This window comes from Vigna unguiculata, chromosome 11 (assembly GCF_004118075.2).
Source record: "Vigna unguiculata cultivar IT97K-499-35 chromosome 11, ASM411807v1, whole genome shotgun sequence".
In the NCBI taxonomy this organism is placed as follows: domain Eukaryota; kingdom Viridiplantae; phylum Streptophyta; class Magnoliopsida; order Fabales; family Fabaceae; genus Vigna; species Vigna unguiculata.
The window spans coordinates 26,036,158-26,052,963 of record NC_040289.1 but is presented as its reverse complement, the minus strand read 5'-3'; the positions used below and the strand labels follow the sequence as shown (position 1 = coordinate 26,052,963).

Below are 16,806 nucleotides of genomic sequence, written 5' to 3'. Positions count from 1 at the left end.
TTTTGTCTTTTTTTTTACTTATAAATTCATTTACTCTATTGTAATTCATGTCGTGAGATTTGAGGTGAATGTATGTGGTATCACCATTTCTTTGTAATTTATGAAATATTTTATTCAATTCTTTTGCCTGTGATTTTTGAATGTAAATTATTAAAGTGTACTTATAATATAACTCTTGTTATTCTTTAATAAAAAAAAATAAGTCATGATACTCAATTGATATAAATTCATCTATAGAATCAAATCATTATAAAAATCTCAAATGTCTTATCAAAAGATTATATTCATTCCAATTATGTCAAAAGAAATCATAAAAGTATGTGAATATGTCTTTGAAACCTATAAAGAACATTTTTGTTTTAAAACCAATTTAACCGTCTTCGTATGGGTTTATCCTATTTTCTTCTTTAACATGCAAATACTTGTAAGAGAAAAAATATCAATAAAATTTAAAACGATCTTTCTATTACAACTAGCATGGTACCTGTGCCTATACACGGGTCTATATTTTTTTTAATTATATATTTGTATATGAATTTATTTTTGTTATATTTTAAAATTGATGTAATAATTAATATATAAAAGAATAATAGTAGTATATAGTTAAAATTTGTTATTGTAAACTTTGGTCCCGTATAAAATAAAAACATTAAAATTGTTAATAAGATTACTAATACTGATAATAATTATAATAATAATACTATTAATAATAAGAAAAAAAATATCAACAAAAAATACATTTATATTATATTGTTAACTTTTGATTTAGAGGATAGTGTTGACTAATAAATTATAAAATAACATTCAATCCACTCTATTTGATAGAGTCTTGTTAAGATTTCATTTTTCAATTTAAAATATAATATAACACATAAATTTATTTAAATTCCTAATTCATACCATACTTAAATCTTAGTGTATATATATAGTATTTTATATAAGAAACCAGCCTATAAATTTAAATCTAACTTAAAAAAAAGGAATCCAATTTTAATCACAATAATATGTATAAATAGATACAATAACAAAACTAAATTCCTTAAACTCACGTATAAATTTGTATCACACTAATAAGACAATAATTCAAACCCTACATTTATTCATACTACTCAAAATATGTTTTACTACTTTGTTTTTGCATGGTTTGCTTTGATAAAATAGATTAAGTCAACAACTCTTTTGTCTTCATTTTACAATTTTTCTTCCATTCATCTTTCCCAAAACAAAAGGAAAGCACGTCTATAAAGTAGAAGCAGACAAGTTTGAAAATTGAACCAAACACAATTAATTGAAGACATAATTTTCCATTTTCTAATTCTAATTTCTAACTCACATATCTAACTCTTTCTCTCTCTTCCCTTCTTCTTCTCTGCATGCATAACACCCTTTTGCCTATAAATATCATGCAAGGTTTCTTCTTCTAAAACCAACTTCACAACTCACAGAAAAAAGAGTTATTTAGCTATTCAAACTAGTTATACAAAACATGTCTTCCATTAACAAGTCTTTCTTTGTTATAGTTTCTATGCTTTCTCTTTTGGCCTTTTCAAGCAATGCACAACTTTCTCCCTCCTTTTATGCCAGAACTTGCCCCAAACTTCAAAGCATAGTGCGCACTACAATGAGACAAGCCGTTGCCACAGAACCTAGGATGGCTGCCTCTATTCTTCGCTTGTTCTTTCATTCGTACAAGTAAACCTTGCTAACCTTCTTTGCACTTTCAATCTAAGTTCACATATTTTTTTTTTCCATATTAGGATCATCTGTGTCCAAATGGAAGCCACATTTATACATTTATCTTCTGCATTTTCCTTAACTTTCTAGCTTTTTGGCTGCATGTGCAAAGTTCAAAACTATTCTCTTTATAGTTTTGATTATTTCTTTGTTTGCAGGGCTGTGATGCATCAATTTTATTGGACGACAATGCAACATTCACAGGAGAGAAAAATGCATTACCTAACATAAATTCATTGAGGGGCTTCGAAGTTATTGATGACATTAAAACCAACGTTGAAGCTGCTTGCGATGCCACTGTGTCTTGTGCTGATATTCTTGCCCTTGCCACAAGAGATGGAGTAGTGCGGGTGAGTCCAATTCTCCATAATATATATAATTACCAATTCTCCATAAACGTTTAACATGATGCATGGAGTACGAAATAACAAATTAGAATAATTTCTTTAACATGAGTAGTTAGCAAATGAACGCAACTATGCACAAAAAATAAAAGTAATTCACTACTGCACGCTTTCGAAATTGCTGTATATGCTTTGTTTTTTTTAAAATAATAAGCCTTTAATAATACGGTAACATTTTAAAATTTTAGGATGAGTTTAGACTTTGGCTCTAAAATAACTAAAATTATAGTCTTCTGTTATTTTAGGATCGATACCTTTGACAGAGATAAAAATTTCAAAATAATAATGATATTTATGAATTTTTATCTTTATGTTAGAGAATAGACTTCAATTTTATAAAGAACCGAAGTTTATTCCTTTGCTAGGTTAAATTTTTAGATATTTTACACTTTCATTAAAGACATTTGTTTCATTGTACCGCTGTAAACTCCTTTGTTTTCCTCTGCAACTGGGAAACACGAATGACACAGTCATTTCTAGCCCTTTCTTCATTGCCACTAATGAGAATGCCACTCTGTTCTTTTCTCTCGCGTTCTCTTCCCTTCCCTTGCCATTTCGATGCGAACGTCGTTGTTGCAATGTATCTTCCCTCGCGAGAGGTTCATTTTCTAGTCCTTACATTTTTTTTTTCGGTTTTGTAAGGCTTGTGTCCTAACGCAAGCATTTCTTTTTCAGGTTCTTCATGCGAGACGCATTACTCTACTTCACTATTGCCTAACTTTGTCGCCGCCAACGTCTATTCCTAACCATTTTTCCACATCCACGACATGCAAATTGATTGTCATTGCACTCTCTTCCCTTCTTTTGCCACACAAATGCCGTTCTCATCTCCTCACCGCTGCATTAAAATAATTTCACATATCATTTCAAATTATTTAATAATTAGCAACCATTTTTGCATTTAAAAATTTCAAATTATTTTTTTTATTTCACATATAGGCTTTAGTTTCTTCCAAAATCAAAGCCTATCGACAAAGAACATGCTTCGGTTAAGAACTGAAGCTTAAACCCCCCTCAAACGTTCTAATGTCACTGAAATTCTGATTTGAAGTCATTCTCATAAGCAAGTCAAGTAGCAATTAACATGATGCTAGTTTCTTTCTTTATTTCCATTTTCTTGTGACGTGGGATCCAATTTCACCAAAAACATCACAAAAACAACATCAATTTATATATAAAAAACAAAAATCAAGGTTCATGTCTCATGCTTACCTATCTCTTTAAGAAGAAATTGTATGGTACCGTATAAAATCCCACCAAATATTTCATTTCTCTTTATAGTGTGTCCAACTATTGATCATCAACTTCTATCTAACACATAATCACAAATTTAGAAAAGCAAATATTAGACGAAAATTTGTTCTTTAGTATAATACAATGAAAATGTGTTGGTTCCACTACTATGAGTAAAGGATTTAAAATCCATGATTGTTTGCAGCTAGGAGGACCCTCATGGATAGTGCCTCTAGGAAGAAGAGATGCAAGAACAGCAAGTCAAAGTGCAGCCAACAGCCAAATCCCTTCACCTTTCTCAAACCTCTCCACCCTGATAACCGCGTTCGGATCTAAAGGTCTCACAGCAAGGGACCTAATAGCGCTCTCAGGAGCCCACACAATTGGCCAAGCACAATGCCAATCCTTCAGAAATCGTATATACAACTCAACCAACATTGATCCAAACTTTGCCACCACAAGAAGGGCCAATTGTCCTATTTCTGGAGGGAACTCCAATCTGGCCCCTCTTGACCTTGTCACACCAACCGATTTTGACAACGAGTACTACACTAACCTTTTGAACCAACGTGGCCTTCTCCACTCTGACCAAGAGCTTTTCAATGGTGGCTCTCAAGATGCCCTTGTGAGGACCTATGCTGCCAATACTATTACCTTTTTAAAGGACTTTGCTGCTGCCATGGTGAAGATGGGCAACATTAGTCCTCTCACTGGGACCAATGGGGAGATAAGAAGGAACTGCAGGGTGGTGAATTGATCATAATATAGCAGTAATAATAGTAATAATGATCATCATCTTCATTATGAACATGCTTATGTCGTTTTGTTCATGTTTGTGTAATTGATGATCTAAGAGGACCATTACTGTTATGGTCGAAAGGTGACTACATATTTGGTGTGTCGTGGTTTATATACTATTAAGGTTAGGATCATCATCTAGCTTTTAAAGATTTTTTTTTTTCTGAAGTTGCTATTGCCCATTGGATCACTCCTTAACTCCTCCCACATTTATGTATTTTCAAATTCTCTTCATCTCCTTTTGAGAGTCCAATGTTAGTACTATCACTATTACCAAGTTTGTCAAACTCGAGAAATTATGTGAACTCGTGAGAGATTATGTGAACTCATGAGAGCTAAGTAAACTCGTAGGAGTTTACTTTGACATTATTTTTTTTATATAAGTAATATCATACTTCAAATATTTCCACAAAAATTATATAACTTAAAACTACTTTAAATAAATAAGTTCATACAAGTCAAGCTTAGAATTTGAATGAGAAATCTCTTAAACTTTGAGTTCCATTCCCAAACATCTCCTACCATTCCCCAAGATTTAATGCTTTCCTGGACTTACAATATGTGAGCAATAATTGCATTTCACTTTTCTACCATTACCATTAATATCTATCCCATGTTTCCATCGAATATCATACCTATTTCCCAGAGATTTTTACCTGTACTTTTAATAGATGAGGAACAAGTTGGATTACTCTCAATTGAATTTGATCCATTCCTATACATTTTGATCAAATTTGAAATTTTAGTACAAAAATAAAAAATATACTATAAATAAAATATCCACTACTTTTGGTAGACTAGAGAAGAATTATCTCTTAAAAAAAAGTTCATAAAACTATATAGAGAGGGGCTGAATTTAATAGGCTGAAACATAACTCAAGGGTATCACTTACACAAACAAACATTGCAGACTTTGCAAAGAATGTATGCACTATGTGTGCGACGAAAACAGAGCATGCGACAAAAAGAGACTAGAGACGGAGAGCGACGGTAGTGACGAGATAAGTGGTGGTGAGGCAACGACAATGGACGACGTCAATGGAAAAAGCGATGGCGAGACACAGTGAAGCAACACGATGCGATTGCAAGAGATGGACAGCGCGACAAAGATTATTCTATTGCGACAAAGGGGATACACAATAGAGGAGTTTAGAAGAACGAAAAAGAAGAGGCTTAATCTCAAACCCTAATCTAGTTAGTTTTCTTCAAAAAAAGCCCTCCGTAAGAAGTCCTTTTGCATTTAAAGTTTTTTCTCGTGGAGTTGTCGAATCGAAACCAAATTCGTGAACATTTCAACTTATCCGAGTTAACAAATTAACTTGTGAGTTTAATAACCATGACTATTATTCCTTGGTATGAGTAAATTGAATTTTAAATTTGATATTTTGTAAATAAAAAGATATAACTAAAAAATCAAGAAACTAAGTAAGCTAATCTCTTCTAAAAAATTAATCATGAACTTCATAGAAAACTAACGTTTATTATATAATTAATATCATTTATTATATAATTAATATCAATTATCTTATTGTGTATTGTTAATAAAAAAACATTACTTTTAATATCCTCAATTTTAGAGTTCTGATTCTCTAGTGAATTTTTAGTGTTGTGCTAAGGATATTTTTAATATATTAATGTTTTAATATATTTTAAAATATAAAGATCATGTTCATTAGTATATTTTGAGGATTTAGTAGAAAGATAACACAAAAAAATGAAATGAAAAAACAAATTTATAATTTCATTGCACATCAATTTGTAAAACTGATTTGTAATGTTTTTCTGGAAATTCTCCATTAAGTTAGCTGTAGTGAGATGATCATCGCTCATTTGGTTGAGATCTCCCACTATTGAAGCTTTAAAAAAAATGTCATGACTACAAAAAAATGTGTATATTATTATGATTTTTATATGACAGTTGTTTAAAATTACTGTTTTTTACGATGTTATATGACATATTGGAGTATTAAATAAAATGATGGTTTTTAGATCATTTCTGAAAAATCCCAACCAGACCATTGATAAGAAGTATCTGGTAGGAGGGTTTAAAATCAATGAAAGACTGTTACATTACATTTTGGTGTGGATTTTGTGTCCAAGAGCAACCAACCATGCTCAATGTACAAAGGCTTATCTCCTTATTCTATATGGGATTGTTAACAACCTTCATACTGATTGTCCAAGTCTAATCATTGACACTCTGCTGAAGGCTAAGAGATATGTCACCTATCATTTACCTTACTCATTGCTCATCTCCAAAATATGTCAATACAAAGGATTAAAATCTTATTTTTAGGGGGAGAAGTTTTTTTTATATCTATATATTATGATAAAAAAAAAGGAGGAGAAAGGCTGAAAGCAAAAGAAATTTTAACATTGTTCAAAATTTCCCTCTTGTAAAGAAGAAGATGAATATCTTACTCCAAGAGAAAGTTTTCATAGTGATGACCATGTTGACAATGAAAATGTAAGCGAAGAAAAAAAAATGCTATAAGACTTGTATAATTTTGTATTAAGCTTTTTGTGTTCTGGTTAGATTTTTTTTTGTTTAGAATTGCGGTCTAGAAGAACTAAGCAGCAAAGCACTAATATATTCTTGAGAACACATTTTTAGTTTTGCAAATACAACTGAATTAAGCGATTATTTTTACTATTGTGATTGCTAATTTAAAATAAAGTAAATGCTTTTATAAATCTTTAATTTTTAAGGGAAAAAGTTTAAACTTTCAATGTTTAACATGAAACCAATTCATCCCCTCTTAGTTTTTGTCCAACGTCAAATATTTTGTGCAACGATTCTAACCCATGAGAGTACAATCACGCTCATAGGGTATACTTCACAATGTGAAAGGACATTATGCTTGTCCGATATGTGAAGAAAACATAAGCTATCATCAACTAAAACATGGGAGGAAGACTTGTAACATTGGCCATCGATAATTTTTGAGACATAATCAACCATAACATTAATTAAAAAAGGTTTTCAATGGATGTTAAAAGGAAAAAATTGCACCACCACCCTTAAATAGAGAAGAATTTTATGAGCATGTGTGCCAAGTGAATGTCACATTTGGGAAAAAATCAAAGAAAGTTGTTGCCAGAACATTTGGAAGAAAAAATCGGTATTCTTTGATCTCCTATATTGGGCCAAATTAGATGCTAGACATTGCATAGATGTCATGCATATGAAGAAGAATGTTTGTTGTTTCTACAAGGACAATAACAGATCGTTATGGGACTCAAACTTTATCTTACCACAATACTTGAATCTCTCAGATGGATGCTCTTTGGTCCTATTTGTCATGTCTTTGCCTCTTGACACTTAGTGGATCATTTAGGGGATTACCTACAGAAAGAACTCCAATGGTAAAGTCAGCAAAAACTCTCAAAGTCAAATATCAATTTATGCACTAATGAAAATGCATACCTATAATTGTTGGGGTCCACTTTTATTTATAGAAGTCTAATCTCATTTTCCTTTGTTTAGACCATGTTTGGGCCTTGATTAATTCTTTGGTGACCTAATCGCATGTTGGGCATGTGTGGGCCTGGTTGGGCCCAAGTTTTAGGTTCAACACCTTTTACACAGTGGTTATAATTGATTTACTTTAAGTTAAGGTGGGCAACATTGCCGGTTACGAGAAGGTCGTGCAGTTATTGAACATGGTCATCATGTAGATGTTGTTTCATTGTGTAGTATTCTTTTAAGTTTGATGAATATTTATTAGTTAGTGGTTTAAGGTTTAGCGACTTTCCTGAGTTAGTGATCCATTATGAATATTATAACATAGCGGCCAACTTAGCCATTGGTTCATAGTGGCCAGTTCGGCCACTATGGTACATTTGTGATATTATAATGGGAACATTGCTAAACATCAAAGGAAAACAAAAGACAATGTTAATTCTCGTAAAGATCTAGTTGAGATGGCTCTTCATTTGGAGTTATAGCCACAAGCTTACGGTGAGCAAACATATTTACCTCCTTCTTGTCATACTCTGTCTAAACTTGAGAAAAAAGAGTTTTTGTGAGAGTCTACTACAAATGAAAGTACACAAGGATACTCTTCAAATATTAAAAGTCTTGTGTCAATGGAAGATTTGAAGCTTTTTTGTTTGAAATCTCATGATTTTCATGTTCTCATGCAACAACTTCTCCCGTGGCTATTTGTGGCATCTTACCTAAAACTGCAAAACATGTCATCACTCGTCTTTGCTTGTTTTTTAATAGTATTTATAATAAAATAATTGAGCCTAACACGTTGGATGACTTGGAAAATGAAGCTATTGTTATCTTGTGTCAACTTAAGATGTATTATCCTCCTTCATTTTTTGACATCATGGTCCATTTAATACTTCATCTCGTAAGGGAAATTAAAATATGTGGACCGGTGCTTTTAAGATGGATATACCCAATTGAGAGATACATGAAAATATTGAAGGGGTATGTGAAAATTCCATATCGTTCAAAAGCATCTATTATTGAGACGTATATAACTAAGGAAGCAATTGAGTTTTGGTACAAAGTATATGTCATAAATAGAGGTTGTTGGTATTCCAATGTCTAGACATGAAGGAAAGAATGAAGGTAAAGGCACATGTGGGTAAGGGTGGTTCAAAAAGATCAACGTGAAGTTGTCCAGCACATTTATACATATTGAATAACACTGATATCGTTATTCCTTACATAAAGGCACAAAAAAAATTGGTGAAGTCAATGAATCGTTGAGCAAATGAAAAATGGCTGTTGATTGAGCATATCAGAACATTTCTGAAATGGTTTAAAGAAAAAAATGTTCAATTAGATTGTGATGTTAAAGAAATTAAAATTGTTAGCACGAGGACCTAACTTTGATGTTATAACATGGACTGGATATGACATTAACATGTTCTTTTTTTATTCAAAGGTGGAAGATGATAGGAGTACTATGCAAAATAGTGGTATGACCCTTGAAGGAAAATCCATGCACTTTGCTAGTTCAAAAGATAATAATTCTGATATGACTTCGATAAGTTACTTTGGGACCATTGAAGAAATATGGGAGGTTGATTATGTCAAATTTAGAGTGCATGCATTTAAGTTTAAATGGGTTGATAATAACACAAGATTGCATGTTGATGAGCTGGGATTTATTTTGGTTGATCTTAATAATGGGGCTTATAAGGAAGACCCTTTTATGATGGCATAATAAGCAAAACAAGTTTTTTATGTCAAAGATCCTTCCAATGAGAGGTGGTTAGTTGTTCTTCAAGGAAGGTTGAAATTAGATACTCATGATCATGATGACTCAAGTCTCAATCTAATAGACATACCTTCAATCTTGAGGCAAATACTTCCTCTGAATGAGGATGTTGATAATGATGAAATACATGTGATGAGTCATTATTTTCCGTTATTCCACTGCCTTTTAGTGCCCATCTTGATGGTTGTTTAGTGCTTAATTGTCTTTTGTTAATGCATTTTCATCTATTGGGCTTCATTGGGCCATTATTATGAATTTTGATTAATTTGACATTAATTGGTCTAATTTTCGTTTTTAATTATTTTTAGGTACTTTTAGGAAGCAATTTTGGAGCTTGGAAATTAATCTTAAGATGAAGATAGTTTTCACATCATTTCAATGTCATTTCCACATCATTTCCATGTCATTTAAGTATTAGGCCAACATTTTGGGCATAAAGTGACATTTTTTGTAATTTTGCTAACCAAAATGACATTTTTGTAAATATGTGCATCTGTGCCGATGTGACCACGAGATTTAGGTCTCATTTTTGTGTGGCTACTGACACCTTCTTCCTCACACTCCATTTTTACGTTTGAAGCTTTGTATGGTAACCCATGGAGGTGCCTACCTAGTTTTCACATTTTAGCACTATTTTCTCACGTTTTATGCATTATTGATACCACCCATTATTGGGTTTTTTATTTTCTACACATTTGGGAGATTATGCTTTTTCATTTTCTGCCTTGTAGCCACTTGGAATAACACCCATATATGGGGTTTGCGTTTTATATGTTACAACAACTATTTTTGTTCCCTTGAAGCTTTAGCAGTCTCGTTTTGGTGTTGAATTCACATTTCCATACGATCCAACGTAAGGTTTGATGTTCTGTTTTGGTAATTAAGGTTTTTTATTCTTCTCCATGACGCATTTTCATTTTGAACTGTTTTATTTCTCAATTTCCATGGCTTGCTAAATTCTTTGTATTTACTCCTTGAAGAAAATGCAATGAAGCTTTGAGGTCTTGCTAGCATTTTTGATTCTACCCCTTTCTTTATCTTGAATTCGTGGAATGTATGAGCTTGTTCTGTTTATGCTTAATTTACATATTGTGTGCATGCATTTTGGGTTGGGCTATATTCATGCTTTATATTGTAGCTTGGTTGTCACAAATTCATGGATGTATACAATTCTTAATTGAATATTGAAACTAATTTGTAACATTCGCTTAGAGGGTTATGTTCAAGTGGATTAAGAGTGGGTAGAGGTTTTAATTTCGTGACCTATGATAAGTGGAATTGTATTTGGAATCAAGGTGTTAGTACATTTTAATCATTGTTTTGTTTCATTTAATTTATTGTTAACATTTTGTTAGTTTCTAAATCTGCCAACCCCCTCCCCCCTTTTGTGTTGTGTTTGCCTCTTGAGCCTTTGAATGAAAGTATTGTGATAACGTTGTCATCAAGCGATCAAATTAATACTACTTTTCTATAACAACTTCAGTATTGTTAAGAAAGTAGCCAAAAAATTAGTATAGGTTAAGTTAACCCTAAGTCGTCTCCCAACGAACACGAAATTGATTTTGAACAAGTTAGTTCTTATAAAACTATACAAAAGAGTTAGTCAAATAAAAATATGAGAGATAAAGATAAAAAGATAAAACAAGATAGAAATAATAGTAAAGAAAAATAGGTTGATTCCACTGCTTTTTCAAAATAGGATTCATCATTGGTTTCCTAAAGATTATTGTTATTGATTTCTTGTTTAAGACTTCAAATTAATCAATGTAACTTCTCAATTAATTTGTTGGTGTCCTTACTTTCAACCAAAGTAACTTCTCAATCAAAAGCAAGAACTTTGTAGATTAATCTTAGTAAATTTAACCAAAGTAACTTCTCAATTAAATATTACTAATCCTAATCATCTCCATTCTTTTACTTCTTATATCTAGTAAAAAGTTAATTAACCAAAGTAACTTCTTAATTAATTCTAATCTAAGTTTTTACCTTTAATCAAAGTAACTTCTCAATTATTAGCAAAAACTCATTCAATCATATGAAAGTTTCTAAAATTAATCAAAGTAACTTCTCAATTAAAATTTAAAAACCCTTGGACTCATACGATTGTTATGTTATGTAGATTTAACACCGTGCTAACTTGCTACAATGTAAAAATCATTACTTTTATTAAATTAAGAACCAAAAGACATAGATGAAAATAAATCTCAACAAGAATCAAAAGAACAAACAAATTAATTGATATAACCTCAAAATCCAATTAAGAAATTACAATGGAATCAACCCAAGAAGTTTAGAACTCCATGAATGCAAAATAAAAATAGAAGAAGAATAAAGAGAGAAAGGAAACGAAATTAGGCCCCCCTAAAGGGTTCTTGAACTTTGAAGTCTCGAGCCTGTTCTTTTTGCTTCTCCCTTGGTGTCTTTATATAGGAATTGGACTGGGCTTTTCTGTTGCTAAAATCTCTCAAATATCTTTTAAAATAAAGATAAAGATAAATATTTAAAAATATTTGGAGAGATATAGACTATTTAACAAATATAATTGGTTGATAATATCAATATCTATAATTAAATTAATTAATTAATTAAAGATATATGATAAATTATCACCAATTAGTATTTGTATTAATTTTCCAAATCAACCCTTTGCAATCTCCTTAAATTATCTTCTAAATAATTGAATATCTTCAAGATATATTTGTTTATTGTGGAACTAAAAATATTCAAGAAGATCTTGTCATATCCAAAAAGATTTGGTAGTTATTATCTTTTAATATTCTATGATATAATTAAATAAGATAATTATTTAAAAATATCAAATAAAATATCTAAAGATATATTTTTCCCAAATTATCTTCTATCATAAAGATAAAGAAAACCGCAAGGTCCAATTTTTTTTTCCTCTCTTCTTAGTTTAGCCAAACTCCTTCACTTTTTCAAGCTTTTCTTGTCGTCTTCATGCAATGCTTGATTTGGATTTTTGTGATTATGATAATTTCTTATTCTTGGATTTATCTTTAAGGTGTCATGAAACTTTAAGCAATTTATTTCCACACCTCCATGAGCTCAACTTAGTTGTAGCTGCACTAACACACCTCAAAATATCCAAAGAACATTTATGCAACTAAAAAGCTATTTTTAACATGTTTTTATATCTCATGCTCAATAAACCCAATTATAGGAAATCCCAATTAAATCAATCTTTAAGCACACAAATTCTATTAAATACCCATAATTAAACATCAAATGAGGGCAAAAATACACACTCATCATATTGGTCACTAGGAGACGACCTTAGGATCACTTCCTAAGTACTACATTTACACTATTTTATTTAGTCAGGTACGACCTCAAACAACTTGTTACACGTAATGATCATAATGAAAGAATATGGGAAAACATTCTAACACTTCCATTATAGTTTCTTTTTGCATTTTTTTATTCTTTATTTTGTTTAAAATCATATTTATCTAACATATGTTATTTTTTACAAGTAACGTGGTAGAGTCATCCAAGAAAAAGAGTATAATAACTACCCATCTACAAAATCTAGCTATTAAGCGATTGAGTAACACTAAAATATATGTTGACGTAGACCCTCAGATAGGTATAGCTAAAAGGAATAACCATCATAATTGTGTTAGTTATCTAGGGGTGTTAGCTCAAACAAAGGCGTTTATTGTGGAACCTGATTGGGATCATGTATCAAAAGTAGAGAAAAATATGATTTGGCAGGATCTTTGTGTAAGTTAATTTGTCAACTTATGAATATTTACTACTTATTTGTATTTTATGTTAATTAATAATATCCTGTATTTTTTTTTGTAGGAAAACTATGAGTTTGACACTTCTGAGTTCATACAGAGGAGGATACTCTCGTCAGTAGCTACAAAATCGAGAGCCTTCAAGACGATGTTGTCTAGCTTCTATGTATTTGGCAAATACAAAGAGAAGTCTCCTTTTTCGATATATAGCATACACGATCATACATGGTAATCACTTATATATATATATATATATATATATATATATATATATATATTATTTTAACAGGAAAATAGAAAGAAAGCACAAGCTATACAATCAAAAAATGAAACACCACACAAGCTTTCTCGTGGAGGATATCAATTATTGGAGCAGAGAATAATGGAAGTTAAGCTAAAAAATCTTTTGGAAAACTCTTTCTCTCTAAACCACACAGTTGTAGCGGTAGATTGAAGATCTTGGTTGATCTTGAAGGCATTTTGTCTTGGTTGAAGCTTGAAGAACACATGTTTGGTTGGCTAGGGAGAGCCTACAACAAGTTTTGTTGTTCTTGTGCCTTTTTTGTGTTCCTAGTGTGATTCTAAGTCTGTTAGTGAGGTTCTTACAGTGCTAGGGTTGACATTTTTGTGTGATTGAAAAATCTTGGTGTTTACATTATTCAAAAGTGTAATCTTGGTGTGATTTTGTAAAACTTTTGATAATAGGAAAAACTAGGCTCATGTTATCCTGGTAAACTGGATGTAGCTTTATGATTGAGTAAACCAATATAAAAACAATTGTGTGATCTTCTTTCTCTCATCTTGTTCATCTATTAAATCTCAAGAAAACCAAGGAAATCAATCTTTGTTAAGTGTGCATGTGTTTTGACATTATTTGGTAGAATAATCAATTTAGATATATTGACTGGAACGTATCTTGATTGAAAAACATGTTGTTTGAGTGAGTTTCGTGCATTTATCGTTTTTGCATAATTTCCCATTATATTAGCCGATTGATATCATATTTCAATCTGTTGATTCATAGTGTATGAACAAATTAACCTACTATTTTTATTTTAATAAGTTGAAAATGTATTGTCCTTCAAATATTTATTTTCTGATTTCGTGGTTAGTTTGATTCAACGAAAAATTTTCTTTAGTTTTCAAAAATGTTTTATAAAGCCAATTCAACCCCCTCTTGGCTAAACCAACCATTTCATTACTTACAGTTCATATTGAAGAGCACCCTTGTCGTGTACCTACTACTTTTTATAGTGTGGGTGTGAGACAATATTTTAGAAGTTATCATCGACAAAACACCACACAGACGACTCCTATGACATATGAGAAGATGGAGCAATTAACTTAGACAATAAAGGAATAAGTTGCTAATGAATTAAGGTGTGAATTTGATCAACGATGAGAGTCCATGTCCCAACAACATAATGTGGTACAAGAAGACGATGAAAAAGAGGAAACTGAGACGAATATCTTGCACAAGTGTAAGTTGTATGTTGAGAAGTCCCTACTTGTGTAGTTGCCATTGGAAGATTGTATCCATGGGGATCAACCATGCTCACTGTGCAAATGCCGGATCATTTGGCTAGAGTGGTCAATATATGGTTTCCTTGAGCCTTAAAATATACAAAAGTCTGGAAATAAAAATATGGAATGTTAGAGGTACATTCAAAATTTGATGGAGAAATCTAAGAAAAGAACTTACATGGCACCTTATATTCATGTGTAAGTTGAGCTTAATCACTTTAACTATCAGTTGACTAATTCAAATCACTAATTAAATTTCTTGTTTGATAAGTCTCATTGGAAATTAGTGATTATTTGTCCAATAGACAATAATGTCATTTGGTTATGCTCATTGCATAACATCATCCCCTCAACCATGAGAAATACAATATAGAGGTATATGGTAGACACTTTGTAATGTGTTATTTATGTCATTAAATATGTTGTGAACGACTAGTGACTTAACTTTTTAGTGATCTGAATGTGTACAATGTGTTGGGTGGTAAGTCCATTTCATCTTCACAAAACTTCAGAGTGATGGCTCCTAAGGTATTAGTTTCCATTAAGCCTATTTTATGTTCTATAATTTGTATTTTTTTTCGTATATTAATTACTATAAATTTCAGCATATATTAGTGTAATAAGCAACAAGGAAGTTTTGAGTGTGTATACTATGTTATCTACTGAATGTGGATCATAGTTCGTGATGCTCTCAAAGATTCTTGGGATGAGGTAAAAAATCAAAAGATTAATCTTTGAAATATATTATGAAATAATTATAACTAATATACATTCATTCCTTAAAACTACATGTTTTTGACAATGTTGAACCATTAAGATATGAGAAGATTGATGAAGTAAGGACTAAATGGGCCAAATACTTCTTGCAGCGTAAAAATTAGTTCATACACATTTTTTCCCTTTGTTACATTAGTATTAGTATTTTCTTTATCACCTAGGAAATATTTTGGTAAATTCCATTGTTGGATTTGAATTATTGTACAATTGTGTCCAATTCTGTTTACCTATGACTATATTGTTTTATTTTGAATGCAACAAGTTTTTGTTGAAAACAAACATCCAATATTAGATCGGTTATGGCCTTAACCGATCTAATATGAGATATATTATATTGGTTAAGGCCATAACCGATCTAATATTGGCTACCATAGTTTCTAAAATAGATGGAAATATTAGATAAATTAGTTCTATAGCCGATCTAATACACCTTTCAAAAATGTGTTCTTTGTCTTTCAAGTAAAAGGGATAAGATCGATTTCCCATAACTGATCTAATACTTAGATGTTAGATCAATTTTAATAACCGATCTAATATATGGAAGACAAATTACATCGGCCTCTATTAGATTGATTCTGGAATCGATTTAATATACTCTCCAGAATCAATTTAATATGTGTTTTTTGTATAGTGTCATTGTAAGACCAAAGATAAATAATTATTAGTAGAATTGGTAGTTCATTGTTGTGCATGTTTTGGATATTTGGTATGTTGAATTGGTACTTTGAGCATAAAATGTGATGTTTTCACGTTATTTTTTGTATTGAGTGAGTGTGTGTTTTTTTTACCGTTGGATTGAGCTGTAATTTTGATAGTTGATTGGTAACATGTTCTTCATTTTGACTGGTGTGATCTTCAGTTGGATGTTTGTAGTTTAAGAAATGTGTCACGAACTTTGTTGATGCTATTTTTTGTTTTCTAGGTGAGTGTTTTTCTGGTCTACGCAATTTTCGTAAAATTTACTTTCCTAACTCGTTAACCGTGGATTAAGCTTAAACTTGGAAAGTTGGTCCGTAACATGATATTTTATGGTTTGAACGGTGGGATTGTCAATATGAGGTTTGTAGTTTGAGAAATATGTCACGCATTATTGCAATGATTTTGGTTTTATGATGATAAATTTTGCTTTGGAATTTTGGTGTAAGAATTGTGGTTGTGCGTGGTGCTTGTTTGGAATGCATTTACAGGATTTGGAATGATCATATATGTGTAGTAAGGTATGATATGTCATGATATGATGAAATTGCATGATGAGTTAAGATATGTTTGATCATATGATGAGTTATGGTATGCATGTGTACACATATGTGATGGGACAATATGAATTCTCTG

The 16,806-nt window shown here is 31.3% G+C and overlaps 1 protein-coding gene across 1 annotated transcript; it reads left to right on the top strand.

The window, feature by feature from the left end:
• Window positions 1–1,486: 1,486 nt before the first annotated feature.
• On the top strand, window positions 1,487–4,185 carry LOC114170632 (peroxidase P7-like). The gene is made up of 3 exons (XM_028056153.1): window positions 1,487–1,686; window positions 1,883–2,084; window positions 3,577–4,185. The coding sequence occupies exons 1-3, from the start codon at window positions 1,487–1,489 to the stop codon at window positions 4,126–4,128; spliced, it is 954 nt and encodes a 317-aa protein (XP_027911954.1). The 3' UTR covers window positions 4,129–4,185.
• Window positions 4,186–16,806: the final 12,621 nt, after the last annotated feature.